Source organism: Pogona vitticeps, chromosome 1 (genome assembly GCF_051106095.1).
Source record: "Pogona vitticeps strain Pit_001003342236 chromosome 1, PviZW2.1, whole genome shotgun sequence".
NCBI classification, from domain to species: domain Eukaryota; kingdom Metazoa; phylum Chordata; class Lepidosauria; order Squamata; family Agamidae; genus Pogona; species Pogona vitticeps.
The window spans coordinates 252,171,118-252,187,431 of record NC_135783.1 but is presented as its reverse complement, the minus strand read 5'-3'; the positions used below and the strand labels follow the sequence as shown (position 1 = coordinate 252,187,431).

Below are 16,314 nucleotides of genomic sequence, written 5' to 3'. Positions count from 1 at the left end.
CCTGAATTTAGTAATTTTTGTCTGTAGGGAGAATTCAAGCTTGATTTATTTGTCTTTCTGGCAGGACACAGTGCTCATGAAACTCTTCTCGGAGGCCACATTTTCAATGAACCTTTTTGTCCCTGTCAGCTTGTTTTCACTGTCCAACTTTCACCTCTGCACACAGCAGTCAGGAATACCACAGTATGTATGATCTAGGTCTCAGCCAGCAGTCACATATCTTAAGTATCTTCTTGAGTTCTTTCACAGCTATCTTTCCAAGTCTGAGCCCTTATCTGATCCCTTGGCTGCAGTCTCCATTTCAACTGATAACTGAGCTAAAGTTCTATAATTCTTCCATAGTCATGATTTTTATTTTCTTAAAGTACAACTGCACTCTTGTTTTTGCATTTTCTTCTTTAACTTTCCTCAGTTATTTTCAATTCACTGCTGCTTTCTGTCTCTAACATGGTGTCATCTGCACAACTTATATAACTAATACTGATAATTCAAGATCCATTTTTATTTAGAACTAGTTCCCAATGTTTGATGGTTCTTATTCCCTGGAAAACATGTTTAAAAATGTGTCCTGAAGCAAACTGTGCTTGAGAGTTAACATAAAATTGTTTGCTAGTAGCATCTCAGAATTTAATGCTCTAACATGTATTACAAAATCCTCTTTGCACCCACTTTCCTTGGTATAGATTAAAGGCATACAATTCTCAAAGCTGGTGACATTTTTTGAAACCAAGGAGAAAGCCATTGTGGTGCAGCACAAAGTGGCATTTTGAAAAGAACACCACCCTTAGAACTGCAGAGTTGGAAGGGGCCCTCTGGATCATCAAGTCTGGCCTTTGACAAGGAGGCCCAGTAGGGAATCGAACTCCCAACCTCTGGCTTTGCAGCCAGAGGCCTAAGCCACTGAGCTATCCAGCACACTAGATGCAATAAATCTTTGTTTATAACTACTGGGTATACTTCTATCAGAGTCATAAATTATGGGAGAAATACTAGGAGGTGTCCCTTTGACTTCACCAATATAAATTAAAATGATTCCAGATGTCCTGTCAATGATTCTAGGTCCTTGCCTCTTAAAAGAAAAATTGGCAGCCCAGACTTAAATGCACTTCATATCTTCTGGCCTTGCTGTGATTAATGGAGATTGTTTCCAAGAATGGAGGTTCACAGGACCAGGACCATTTTTTCCTTTCCCAAACATTGATTAGCCTGCATGGCTGTAATCCTACTACTCTCATTCATTTATCCACTTGTTTTCTATGTTGCCTTTCTCCTGGTTCAGGCAGTTCAGAAATGGTTGAAAACACAATATCTAAAAACAATTAGAACACAGAAAGTTGCAATGTTTTCTTTTTAAAATAAATACAATATATAATACTTAAAAGACTTTGCCTTTTGTTCCATGAAGTCTGAACCTACTTATAGTGCTTTCAGGGCTTTCAAGGTACATGAGGCATTTAAGGAGTGGTTTTACCAGTTCCACACCTCCGGTGAGCTTCCATAGCTGAGTGAGGATTTGAACCCATGCCTCGAGTCCTGTTTTTACAGACTCCTGCTTTTACAGACTCCCCATGAGAGACTTATAGATCTGTGTTTTATACACATCTCACAAGGAAATTAATAGTGGTCACAGAACATTTTGTACCTTGCTTTATAATCATTCAATTCTTTCTTTCTGAATACCCTTCAGAACCTTGACTTAAAAGTTCAAAAATGAATTATTTTCTTCTTTAAATATTTATTTAGCAAGCAGGTAATCATGCAAATAAGAGCCAAAAATGTAAAATACACTTGGAGTATATCAAAACTAAATGACTCTATATTGCAAAATTCACTGTCCTCTAATAAAAAACATTCTGGTTTTTATATAGGGATAGCATTTTCAATTAAATAAAGAGTAGGATTTACAAAAAGTATTATCTTCTATTAAAATGACATAGAACTCAAGTTTAGTACTTTGAAGGACACAATATTAAGACTATTTCCTTAGTAAAAAGCTATTTTCTTAGCAAAAAGATATAAAGCACATAAACTCTCATACAGCACTTAAAAATTCTCTATTCAAATACATATTATTTGTAAAACCAAGCTGAACATGGCATAACCATAAGCTATATTAAATCAGTCACATCACATTACGTAATTCTGACTCACTACAAGGAGAGGTTCTCCCCCTCGTTTGCTCAAACAATGTTCATTTCAAGTGTTCTTGAGATGTGTTGTAAACCTGGTAGAAATCTTTGTTTATATATCATTTGATGTTATGCATAGTCAAGACAATCTGTCCTGGGACTCTAGCATTCCCGTGGTTCTGAGATTTCAACATGACATAACCTCTCTCTAAGCAATGTCCTGAACTAGGGATCTCCTAGGCCAGGCAGGCCATGTTTTAGCCCCCTCCTTTGGAGTACAATCTGGCTGGATGACATAACCTACTAACATTACATCTGAATGTTTATTACATGCTTTTTATATTTTCCATGTTATAAAATATTCTCCATTCAAATTTCTTATTTTTCCCTGCTATAACTCTTTATTAAACTCCATAGTTGACAGGCAATTCTTTACTACCAGTAACTGACCGTTACATGAGATGCTTTGGAAAGCTATGGATGCACCAGGAGTGCTGAGGAACCCTCTGAACATGGCAAAATTGGCCCCCATAACCCCTAGTAGACACAAAGAGATTTTTCATAATTTCAGAATAACCCTCCCAAAATTAAGATTTTGTTGATGTTAAGAACAGATTCCCAAAGTCCGGAACTACTCCTTCTATAACCTCACCCTCCCCTTGTGTTCATTGCCAAGTTTTTTTTTTTTAAAAAAATTCCCACGGGTTTCCAAAGAGAATAAAAATCTATTTTTCTGATGTTGTCGTTTTGGAAGAGGTAGCCGTGTTAGGCTGTGCAAGCCTATCAGGCAAAATCCAAAGAAACAAAACAAAACATAAGACAAAAATGTGTGGCACTTTAAAGACTAACCATTATATTTTAATGTAAGCTTTTGTGGACACATCCATTTCATCAGACATTAAGAGACAGATGAAATGAAATGTATATGAAATATCATTTTCATATTCTAAATGTTCATTGGTTACATGAAGTAATTAGGCCTATGGTAGTTTTACAGTCCTGTTGTAAAAAGACTTCAGGAAGACAGAAAACTGACAAGAGGTCTGAGCAGAGATGAGAGGTGGGGGGGGGGAGACAGAGGGGATTGGGGATTTGAACAAACATCAAAACGCACCCAAACCCCAAAGTACATAATTACATTTTGGAAAATCTGGTACCTTTGTAAACTGACCAAACTTCATAGCATTTTGAAGAAAACACAAGCATTAGGGAGCCCCAATGGGAAATTGATCAAAGGCTAAAAATTAGAGCTCATCATTCTCATCAGCTTAAAAGAGGCTGATTATATAGCCACAAAATCACAATATGACAAAAGGAATTCTCCCATTAATTATAACTTAGCAGAAGAAAACTGATTTTAGTACAATGAGAACTGCAATTTTGGGAGGACTTCCACAATATAGATATCTATAATACCCTTTTCAAAAAAAACATGCAAAATCAAGGTATTAAAACGTATCCCAATGCCTTGTTTTCAAGATTTTCTTATACAATGGATGTGGCTTGGATTCAAAGAAGTGGCAACAGACAATTTCAGTGGAAGATGATGTCATATTTGCCATTTCAGAATTTTAATTCATTCACATAAAGAGAAAAAAAGACAAACTTCCATATAGCTTAAATACGAAAAAGCATAGGATATTCACCGTACCCTGCAACACCTCCTTCCACTTTTATTTCTAATAAAGAACATAATATAAAGGAAATTAACACATTATAATGGAGGTTAAATTATCAAAAAACATTGTATAAATTAATGTTCATGCTCAAAATCCCATTGTATAATATTCAAGAACCGTTAAATGTGTAATGTAGACTAACAGATCATGTTTAAAAGGACATCTTTTTGCCTTCTGAGATCTTATTTACTCATTATCCAAAACAATTATCCTCTTGTTTAGAGCTAAGAAGACATGACTGGATACAGAGATGCTCAAATACACTGAGGTACTATAATCTATTAGATGCATAATTTTTAGCCAAGCCCTGAGGGAAGTAATTTTTTACCATAATTTTTGATATGTTTATTAAAAACACAGTCTTCTCAGTGAAATGCCATGGATAAAGAAGATTGCAACATGTCGGGTGATACTCTAATACCAACTTTTATCCAAGTACACAGAGCTTTTATACAGTGCTAAGGTTTTGAATTTTTCATCCCCATATTTCAAAGGTAGATATCTTGGTTTCATAAAACTATTTTTCTATCCTCGAACAATAAATAATTGTTCACTATTTTGCTTGTGATACATCAGTGCAAAGATGAAATTTCTTCCTTGTGATATGTAAACAAAACACTTTTACTGTAAAAAATTTTAAGCTAGTAATTGCATTATCTGTCAGGATAGCTTTGCTACAGCTGCTTGAAACTGTTACAACTACTGTATTTTTTAGAAAAATCATAATCTGCAGATGTTTCTATTTACTCTGGTTGCTTATCACTATTTTTTTGTGTTAGGTTTTATGGATACACTAAGTTTTACTGTTATATCAATTTCAAACAGATTGAGCTTGCCCTTTTATTGATTTCATACATATGGAGAGACTTTTTCATAGCTAATAAAGTTCTTTTGCCTGTCCCTGTTCAAGATCATGAAACTATAGAAGGTAGGATCACTGAGTCTAGCCCCCTGCCAATGCAGGAAATCTGCATCAAATACATCCCTTGGCAACTATTCAACCTCTATTTAAAAAATTCACCTTCTGAGACAATCTCTTCTGCCAGCAAACAGCTCATACTCTCAGGACATTATTCCTAATACAGTACTTAGTAAAATCTCTTTAATGCATCTGATTTTTCCTGCTTAAATGCAGAACTTAATACTGTATGTTTCGATGTTGAAACCCATCTTATAATTTTTGGCTACTTTCCCAATTTCTTAAAGTCATCCTAAATCTTGATTCTGTCGTCTTAACTACTAGCTACCCCTCCCAGTTTTGTGCCATCCATATATTTGATGAGTGTGTCCTATTCCTTCATCCAAACAATGTATAAAGAGGCTGAACAGCACTCAGACCCAGACCAGAGCCCTGCAACATCTGACCTGTAACTTCTCTAAAGGGTGACAAGGAACCATTGATGAACACTCCTTGAGTATGCCCCTTCAACAAGCTATGAATTCACTCAACCATATATGATTTGCCTAGCCTATATTTTACCTTGTTTTCAAGGATTTTATAAGATGTCTTGAAAAAAGCCTTCCTGAAATCAAGATAAACTACATTCAGAACATTCTGTCAATCCACCAAGATTATAACGTTATCAGAAAAAGGGATGGGGGAGATTAGTCTGACATAACTTGCTTTTGACCCATGCTGGCTCTTAACAATCATTCATTAAAAGTACTTACAAACTGTTTGTGGGGCTCTGTGGGGCCTGTTTACTGTACCCTGCTTCATTGCTTTTCTCCCATTACATCCTGCTGGATAACAATTCTTCTTGTGTATGCACCCTGACCTGATCCTCTGTTGCCATCTGCTAGCTTTCATCAAATGCCATCAACACCGGACTCCTGTGCCTGCTCCGTCTTCTGCCTTATCCATTCCTAACTACTGAACATCACTAAAGAGTCCCAACTGCAATCATGCCATTGCACTGTAAAGATGCAGTATTTTAACATTTTAAATAGATTTAGTGCCAAACTGCAGTATTAACCAAGAACTATGTCGAACTAAAGACCCTGCTGATAAAAGCTACCATAGCTGCCAGATGTTATTCCAGTCCTTAACCACAGTGGGTTACTGCAATGCCCCAAATGACATTGCAATGGTGTAGCATATTTAAAAACACTGATAGCAGTTTAGTCTTGAACAAGTTTAATGGCAAACTGTAGTACTGTATAGTCAAAAACTGTACGGAAGTGAAGAACTCATCACTGAAGAAAACCTAATAGAAAGACAACTCTGTCAGATGTTTTATCCAGGGTCCTCAGTCAGGCTTGGGCAGGTGTGTCTTAGTTATTTGTTATGTTTCTACCTTTACTTTTATCTCTTGCCTTTACTGCAGTGAACCCAAGAATAGCAATATATTTTTTTGCAAGGGTGGGGAAGCAAAGAAGAATAAAAAAGTAATAGATATTTCAGGAAACAAACCAAAGTGAAATTCACTAGTGCTGAACATTCAAGAGAACAGACAACAGGAAATCAAAATGACAGAACAGGATAAAAGAGTGGTACAGGTGAGAAACAGGTTACTTCTATAGTGGATAACACTGTATATAAAAGAAAAGACATGCCCATCAATACCACTGAACACGCCACTATTTAGATACACGTGAGAGGCATGGAGTAATTAAGCACCTGCATTTCCTGCTTTCAGGGTTTACTTGGTGACAACTGGTATCCCTTTCAACTCCACAGTTCTTCCATGTATGTGAGTCTATGATACTATGATCTACCAGAAATATCAAGTTCCATATTACATTCCCTAGGTTTCTGGGAGATTAGCTAGGTGCTAATCCATGGAAAGGAGGAGTTTGCATAAGCAAAAGATAAGGAGAAAGAGGAATGCATTTTTTTTTTTGCAGTAGCTGTTGACATTATAGTTGTAAAAAATCTTAAATTTCTGGAAATTTCACTCAAAAATAAGATATTTATAATATCTTTTTCAATGAATTAATCTACATGTATTTGTCTTGTTATACCAAAAATCTGGCAGTTTAAAAAATGAGTACATTTCTGATTTGCCCTGCATTGTCATATTTCTGTAGTTTCCAAGCAAAAGGTTGGGCGAGAGAATGGAAAAATGGAAAGGAATCTACCAGATTTCACTGATGTCATCCCTTTGATGACTCCTTGGATCACTGGTACTACAGAGACAGATAATTTCTGACCTGGAATCACAATCTAATTCTTAGACATCAGAGAAACAAATCTATGATAATAGCAATAACTATGGATTTTTTTCAAACCTTGGGTACCAAACCCTGTGACTACTGCCATTTAAAAACATATTTTCCTGACATAAAAACATATTCAAAATGAATAAATTTTAACAATAGCACAATGAAAGTCAAAGCTTAATTTCTTCCCTCCTTTGCGTTGACTACGATCCTTGAACTCTGAGAACACACCAATTTTTGGTTTTATAGATCCCCACTCATAACACAATGTTTCCCCTGAAGCCCAGCAATCCATGTGTATGATTGTTAAAACAATGACTTCAAACCAAACAAATAGCTTTATGATCTTTTAAAAAAGGATTGGTCACCTAACAGTTACGATTATGCCTTATGCTCAAAGCATTAACCGTGAAAGCTGTATCTAATAAAACAGAATGCTTTTAAAGAAAGTATTTATCTAGGTTTTCTCATATATCCTTTTACTCATCCCTGAAATTAGAAAGCAGAAGCAATTAGATGAAGCATCATGGCTGTTAGCCAGAATAGAATGAACACTCCATTAGCTTTGAAATACAGTCCTTTTTGCCAGAATCATTAGGAAGGTAAGTAACATATGCCATAGAAGAATAAAAGATAGCTTTTTAACTTGCACTCTTCCCAAAATGTTCCATGTTTCTCCCTCAATTATTTCTTCATAATCTGAGGTTACTTGGCTGAAAATAAATAGATTTAAACAATACAGTAACATCCTTATAAAAGAAGTGTAAAGTAGGAAATTAACAAGGACCTAAAGTGATGCCCTTTCATCTGAAGATGAAAGGGTATCACTTTTCCTGTTGACCACCCATGAAGAGTTACAGCAATCTCTACATGTTAACAAAGCAATCCATAAACCTATAAATCAGCATGCAGTTGCCAATGAGCAGTGTCATTGCTGCTACTGGAAGAACGTGAGCTCCCAGATTTGGCATCTTGCCTCACAGTTACTGGACAAAGAGGTCTCCAAATGAATGCTGTGATATTACTTTGTCCAAACTTGAAATTCTTAAGAGAGATCAGAAAGTTCTTGCATGATGCTCAGGAGCCAGGTTTACATAAATGCTGCCTCTTGCATGCTGGAGGAGAAGCTTCTCACATCCACTTTAGAGGAGGCCTCTTTCCCCAGAGGCAACTATGACTGCCACGTATCCTGCTACTAGGCTCCACCACAAGGTAAGTTGGAGATGAAGATCTTATAAAGCAGGTTTGAAAAGTATACAAAGTGTTGTCATACAGGGAGGAGAAGAATTCAAAAACACTTCCATCTTAATTTTCTGAATTCAAGTGTAACTAAGTTATTTCTATAGACACTCCCATAGTCTATCATCACTTGGGGGGTTACTTAGCTACTATATTTGTGTTCTTAAATTGTTTATTGTTATTTGTTGTTGTTTAGATTATTGTTTTTATGTGTAAACTGCTTAGTGTTGGCCACTAAGTCAGCAGTATAGGAATACACAGACGGCTGACAGATAGACAGACAGAGAGATAAACTTACCTCACAGAAGTAAGCACACTGTTGTTCAGTTTCAGTCGTTTTAGATTTGGAAGGCAAGTACCTGTAGGATCAAGAAAAAAAGCAAAAAAATTCCAGGCTGATAAATTAGTGCATGTGTCAGCCCCCACTCCACCTCTAAAAGACTTTAATCCTACAGCTTCTACATTTGTTCTCTATCACATAATTTCTACTGCAATATATTTTCTCTGATTTATACCATATGAAGAAGTGGTACGATAAGAAGGCTTGGCTGGAAGTAATCACATAAAGCCTGGCTGTCTTTGAAACTACTGCTAGCTGACATTTTAAAGCGCCTCATAACCAATATCTGTTTGTCTTAGGATATCCCCTACCCTACCCAAAAAAAGTTGAAAGAGAATTGTTATTTGTCATGCACACACACAGTTCATTTCTGTCACTAGTCAAACAGCTTTTACATTGTATTTTATATTATATTATATTGTAGTATATTGTATATTGTTTCAGAAAACTGCCTAGAAACAGGGCAATGTTAATAAACCATGGAAAGCAACACCATGTTCAGCACTCTTAAGGGGCAACCATACTGGCCACTTATCCTGCAATGAAGGTTGGATGGGGCACAGATGAATTCAAATTAAAGTCTAGTGACTACACAACATAAAGTTCAATGCAGGACATTCACTGTGGAATTGTTGCTTTTGAGTGGGGAATCATCTTTTCTTGTTCAGCCAGCAGGGGTGCTTTACATTTGTTCCTATTTGTGTGGTATCGCTTTTGCACACTTTCTGCCAATGTGATCACCTGATCAAACCAAAGGGATTCTCATGAGGGTGATTTTTCCTCTCAATTGAGCTCCCCTTGCCTCCAAGCAGTTTCTTTTCTTTTCTTTTCTTAAAAAAAGGTTTCTACTAAGTGCTGGAACACAGCAGAACAATTAAGGAGGTAGAAATTGCCAATCAGCACTTTTTAGCACCTTAAGGCAGATTCTGCTGTTGAAGACCAGTGTAAACTGAGCTTTCTACCTCTGCCCCTGCTGACTCCTTCAACTTGTCATCTGGACAGCTACAGCTATTTCATCCAGAGAAACCTGATTGCCATGAATGTGAACCACAGTGGATCAAACAGTATTTTCTTTGCTGTGTAACTTCACTCTTAAACCACGGTTCATGTCCATTGTATTGTTGGAAAATACAATCTTTCATACTTCTCCTTTAACCCTGGGTATCCATGGGGAGCATGCTCAGTGCCTTCTAGTGAATTAGATTTTTCTTCCACACCTCAATGACCTTGAAATTGCCTCTAGCTGGTGCTTTCTTTGTTAGCCATCATTCCCTCCCTCCATATTTTCTGCTCTCTGGAGATAAAACATGTGGGGGTCCCTTGGTAATAACTCTATAGGCTCCAGCTCAGCTTCTTCACTCAGAACAGCTTTTATTAATAGTACAGCATCACTTCCACCTACTTTCCCCCCATAGTTTCACAGGGCTGAATTATAGTCTCGAAACTAGAGAGGCATGAATCTGCGTCATTAGATTACACTGGATGACTGTACCGGCACCATAGGTACCGCACGGTCCCGCCCCCAATGCCACAGCTGGATTCCTCCACTCACCAGCTGGTGTGTGCTCTGATCCTCCTCATCTTCAGTCATTTCATCAGTTGCAGCAGGAGCACAAATTTCCCTTCTTCACCTCCTCCAATAGCTGCTCACTGAAATGCAGCACTGAAGCAATCCCTGCCCCACCTCCTTTTCTGAGTGGGCAGCTGCTGGAGGAGACAAAGAAGGGAAGTCCATGTTCCTGATGTGACTGCTGAGTTGACTGAAGAGGAGGAGGAGAGGAGTTTACAGCATTCTCCTCTCTTGCATCCTCCCACAAGTCCTCTTCGTCAGAGATAAGCTACAACTCTCTGCCTTCCTAGTCCAGCTCTTTTATTCTCCTTGCCCCTGCCTCCCCCAGCTGTTTCTCACCAGGGAACTGTCTTTCCTTCAGCTGCATGGACTCCCTCTCATTGGCTTGATACGGAAAAAATTACCTTCCTCCTGGCTGCCTGATACTTGAGTTCTGGGGCTGAATGTCTCATTTGGTGTGCACACCAACGGGCCCTCACATTAATAAACTAAAATATTCTGACTGATTGATCTCTGTCCTCCTACATGGGACTTCAGAGTGCAGAGAGAATGTAGTGTATTTGACTAGATGGGGCAAAGAAGAGGTGGCACCAGACCAAATATGTACTTTCTTTCCCCAAACAGTTCTCCTGCTTTACAAATGCGGACAACTTTATTAGACATCTTAATTGCAGAAAGGTTGCAGAATTATATTCCCCTTATTTTTAAAGTAGCAATGGGTTGTACCAACAATGACCTTCTACCAATGGAACGGATACCATTGACTGATGGAGACCTGCAGTCCCTCATGTGTACATCAGATCTGCTCTGGAAATCATGCTGTGGCTAAAGGAAGGAGGAAGGGAAGGGAAACTTCCAGTGTCCAAATGGAGGTTGATTGTGTGGTGTTAGACTTAGCATGAACTCGGCTTCATGTTTTCAAAACCAAGCATCTTCTTCAGAATTACTGCTTTAATTAATACGAAAATGTCTACAAACATGCAATCAATAAAGTGGCACAACATGCAATTGCAAATGCTTTCTAATACACGCTGTGTCCTAGACATGGGCTTATATAAACCCTGCATAAAAATGACCACCACAGACAACAATAAGAAACAGCTTATACAAAAGTGAAGTTAATTGAACTAGTCAGAAATTGATCAGTGAGTCAGAAGATGTGATCCTTGGGGAATATTGGTTACTCCTTCTAGTTAGCAGAGTATGAAGCACAAAAACAGCAAAGGAAAAAAAAAGTGGAGAGATCAGCTCAGTCTCATTACTTCCCGGTCAGAGTGGTCGTATAGACCAGATGGGCGGGATACAAAGCAAATCAAATAAATAAATAAATAAAATTCCCCCTTTTTGGTATCCCCATACAAACTAGCACTTCGCTATGATAACCCTCGAAGCATTTGAAGTAGAAAAGGGTATCTTTACTTACAGTTACAATCTGTAGAATAAAAAAAGGAAGAAGGAAAAATGGAGTCTCCACCATATGGAAGAGACACTTGTGCTTCAAGCTTGTTCAGGGGTCATGGAAAGAAGAAACAGTATCAATAACATTGACAATGCCAGCAAGCAGGCAAGCAAACAGGAAGAAGGGGCGGGGACTTGCCTCAAATGTCAGAGGCAGGAGAAAAACTTTATCAATAGGCTAGTGGCAGAGGACAATCACTATAGCTTGTACTGTAAAAGCCACCTCCAACTGATACCCAGTGTTAAACTATGCAAGATTTTAATTTTTCCAAGAGTGTTTTCTACAGAGGAAGCTCCCAACAACGCAAGAACAAAATGACTGTCTTCCCTGCTTCTTGCTCCCCTTACATATGATTGGAATAAAACTAATGTAGAATACAGTATATACAAATGGGTCTGCAATGAAAATATTGCAGTGTGGAGTGCTCCTGTCCAGAGTACTCTGTTATGTTTCTCCTTCCAACTTTTTTTTTGTTTTCCCCACCTCCGGCAGTCAATCTAAATATTATTTTATTTTCAAAGTGCACTATTTTCAAAATAACTGTTTTAAAACATTTAAAAAATTGAAAATACAGTAATCAGAGACAGGATTTTAGTAAGTCACAACTAGAATGGATCTACTGAATTAGAGAATGTGGTGACTCAACACCTATGTAAGTTCTATTGATTCAGAGGCTTACACTAGTTGTAACTTACTACTGGATTTTGGCAAGTGGTTCTAGAAAACTGAAATCACTGCCTTCTATAAGAAGGGTCTGCAACACCATGTTGCTGTGTGAAATTCTCCTGTTTCATTATTCTGTCCAGTCCATTCAATTCTCCATACCCTCTTGGATCCCAGTTTTCCATTCTTTTCCTCTCAACAGTCAGCATTCAATCAACACTAAATGTACTCAGTTCGCTGGCTGATTTCGGGGTCACATTCCATCCTGGATTTTTTTTTAAATGTACTTCTGCTATACTCTAAATGTACTTCTGCTAGACTCCCAAAGTCTGCCGATACTCCTTATTGTGGGTAAATGACATTTTTGCTATATAAGTGCAAGCACTCTCCATAATGCAATATGTGTATGCAAGTCCCTAGAAAATCAGTTTTTGTTGAAAAAGTTTGCTTTTGTTAGAAAGTTTACCACTGGGAATGCTTAAGCAGGAATCCCACACCAAAACCACTCTTTATTACTATGCATCTCATCCAACCCTGTTTGTAGTCCATATTAATGCGGAGAATTTATGTTGAAGAAATTCATATAACAGTTTAAGCAATTTAAGATCATACAAGCTAGCAAAAACAGCAACTCTCCTCTCCTCTCTCTATGAAATGGTCTTAATCAGTTTTCAAGTTTGGGTAAATAACTTATCCACTACCTGTGGTGCAGCATTAACAGTAAAAAGGCGTCCTTTATTTGTGCTTATTTATATCCAAGGATGTAAATTAGCACAAATAAGGGATGTGTTTTTACTGTTGATGCTGCACCATAGCATTATTATTTGCTTATTTACATCCAAGGATGTAAATTACCCTTAGTACAATGCAGGGCAAATCTGTTCTAACAATTGAGATAAAATATTTTCCTTTGAAGGTATTTTTAACAAAGGCTATTTTCGTTTTGTCAGAAAATGTTTAGGATCACTTTGTCATGAAACTGCTCCCTCACTCAAGCAAAGAAAGCAGCCCCAGACTTACGATGCATTTAATGCATCTGCCAGAAGGCAAAAATCTAATTGTGGTTCCTACAAAAAAAAGAACCAGAGAACACTATGGATAACTTCACCAACATTTTTTTTCACCCTGGAGTTTCTTCAGTGTGCTTTGAATGTTTCTCCTCGAATGAGAAGCAATCAGAAATGACTATTTTAAACCGCAGATAGGAAATTGTTCTATCTGGGGACTTTTCACATCTTCCATATTTTTTTACTCCCAAATAACAAAAGATTACGATGGCTAGAATCAAAATCAAATATTTTCTCACCAAAGTTTCCCAAGCTGTTTTCTCTTGTGTCTACACGCATTTCTAGGGCCTTTACTTGATGCAAATCATCTAGTCCTGTCAGTGTTTTCTGCAACAATAAGAAAAAGATAAATAAGAAACCTACCCTTTACTGCAGTATTTGTGAAGAAGCTTTTATTTTCCCAGTAACTCGTCCCCATTCAGTGGATTCCCAAAAAGTCCAACACATGATTTTGAATTCCAGTTTCTTGATTAAGTCGCCATACAGCAGACAATGACAGCCTGAATTTTAAAGCAGAGCAGTAGTTATATTTGTAGTAACATCAAACAGATTTTAAAGAAACTGGTTTGAGATAGCCATGCTGCTTAAGAAAACATTTCCCTGTGTGGGTAGTGCTCAACTTGAGGTGCATTAGAAGAGAGATGCAACCCTCCAGACACTGATGAAGTGCAGCTCCCATCGTCCCTATGCTGATGCAGGCTAATGAGAAAGAACATACTTTCCCCACTCCCTACATTAGAAATTACTTAATCCTTTGAGACCAGGGTTCTCAGCCTTCTGGGACATAAGAGGTTGCATAAGAGTAGCCAATACCTAAAGAGGGCTACGTCTTAAATAAAAATGTAACAAGATTATTAACTTACCAATATAAAGCAAAAGAAAACATTCAGAGGTCAAAGAAGAAATGTTGAATGCAATCCATTTTGGAATAATATTTTACAGTGGAATCCTTTTATATAGCTACACATACTTACCTAGTAAGTGTAATTTTTGTGGCTATTTTCCGTTAACCAAAGCATTAATGTCCAAGTCAAGATTTGTGACAGACACCCTTAAAATGTCATGTAAATGTCATTTAAATGTCATGTAAATGTCATCTGTAAGTCTTGACCTATATTCGAATTTCCCAATTTTCATCTTTGAAAAAGTTTGTTCATAGATGTTTGTGGTGCCAAAGACTGTGAAGAAAGTCTGTGGATCCAGAGATTGGGAATTTGATTTCCCAGTGTTTCACCCTGATATGGGCTGGTCTTGATGATCTATAGGGTCACTTCCAGTTCTGCATGTCTAATACTGTACTGTATAAGCTAAGATTAAAAAGTTATCTAACAGTCAACTATTTGGGATCCTGATTGACAGGGTCTAATGTTCAGATTGCCCCAGAGGTGGAGCTGATTTCCCCTTTGAAAGCTTTTGTTATGAGACTTTATGACTTCAGAAATCTTGCGAGAATGTTTAAGGAAGAAACATGGCGAAATATATCCCTTTCTGGAGGACTGTCACTCAATTACTTTCTTTAAAGAAAGCCTGTATTTTCAGTCTAAATAACTCCTTCCTGCCCCCGTCTATGAATATATATAATGTTTTAGTCCATGAAGCTCCTCCTGCCTAGCCTGTACCACACAAGTGTTATAACACAATGGCTATTTTTCCTTTTTGAAAGACCGTTTTTGAGCCTCAATATTTCAGCTCCTGCAGCCCAGATTCTTCCCAAATTAAAAAAAAGTGGGTGGGGCCAACTATTCTCTTTCAAGATCAGCAAGACTGGCCTTTTCAATTTATGTCTTCTGTTTTAAACCTGGGGATTTATAGCATTGCCTATTTCTGAATGGGAGGGAGTTTTACTTTTAAAAAATAACAACTCAAAACCTCTTTGACAAACCTCCCAAAATTTGGCACAGAACAAGAGCAGACTGTCTGCTACAACTGTGCCAAACATGGTGCTGGTCTGAAGCCTGGTTAATAAGTTAGAAATCTGGGGTGACTGTTCCCATTTTCAAAATCGCCTTATAGAATGTTGGTTTGCTCTGCCAGTACAAGATCATCATTGAACTCTTGTGTAGCAATAATATTTGGCCTTCATAAATAAAAAGAATTATTCTGACAGATGGAAACCACTGGAGCAGTTAGCTCTTTTCCATGATTCTTTGCTATGCCAAATTGAATAGTCTTTGTTGTTTTTGTGAAGAGGCGGCATTACATGGTGCAAAAAAATAAGTCCTATTCCACCTGAGTTTCCTTCACATTAATGGGATCAACAGTTGTTTCCACAGTAAGGAAATCCAAGTTAACAGAAGTGAGGCTTTGAGGACTGATTCACTATGAAACAGCACACCCCTGAGCTTGATATATGTTGCATATCCAAGTCAGCACTAAATAACCCAAAAATATTCAACAATTTAGTCATCACAGTATTCAGGGCATCTGTGTCTTTGTTCCCTAATTTGCAAGGATTCTTCAACTACTTTCTTGACTGTTTAAAAAAAAAACAGGGAGGAGCTAGTGTCTTTTTTAACAGAATAAATTTTCCACTCATGAACTGAGGAGCACAACTACACTGTGTCTTGATTTGTCATTCCTGGTCTCAGAAGCTGCTACTCTGCATACGTAAAAATCATTGTTCTGCTGTTAAACCAAAGTTGTTAAACAGTGTCGTTACCTCATAAATTAAGAAAGGAAACTGAGCTCTGGTGAGAGGAAATACCATAAATTCAGAGCCATAATTACCAAACAAATCTATGAAAAAATCTGCTAGATTTTACGTTGTGCACAGCTGGAAACTAGAATAGGACTTTTAGTTGATCTCAAAAAACCTTTCACATTACATGAAAATTCTGTGATTCTTATTTGAGACTTTTTCTCAATGAAATCAAGGACCAGCACAGGGGAAGAGATCTTCATCCTTTCCCTGATGCGATTTTTTTTCTGTTGACATTTGACTCTGAAGGTTTTACTGCAGGGAGGGAATAGAGAGGTACTTGTTCCTGCACACATAGTTGGGATAAG

At 37.5% G+C, this 16,314-nt stretch overlaps 1 protein-coding gene across 7 annotated transcripts in view; it reads right to left on the bottom strand.

The window, feature by feature from the left end:
- The window catches only part of LRRC56 (leucine rich repeat containing 56), a 66,402-nt gene that overhangs the window by 32,012 nt on the left and 18,076 nt on the right, over nucleotides 1-16,314 (bottom strand). For 3 of the 7 annotated variants that reach the window (XM_020784189.3, XM_020784186.3, XM_020784187.3), the window contains exons 3-4: nucleotides 13,548-13,635; nucleotides 8,508-8,568 (exon numbers count right to left, since the gene is read on the bottom strand). In XM_020784189.3, the coding sequence (XP_020639848.3) occupies nucleotides 8,508-8,568; nucleotides 13,548-13,635 (149 nt within the window). Of the gene's footprint in view, nucleotides 1-8,507; nucleotides 8,569-13,547; nucleotides 13,809-16,314 lie in introns of all 7 variants that reach the window. The other 4 variants (XM_078383649.1, XM_078383650.1, XM_078383648.1 and 1 more) reach the window with 3 other exon arrangements.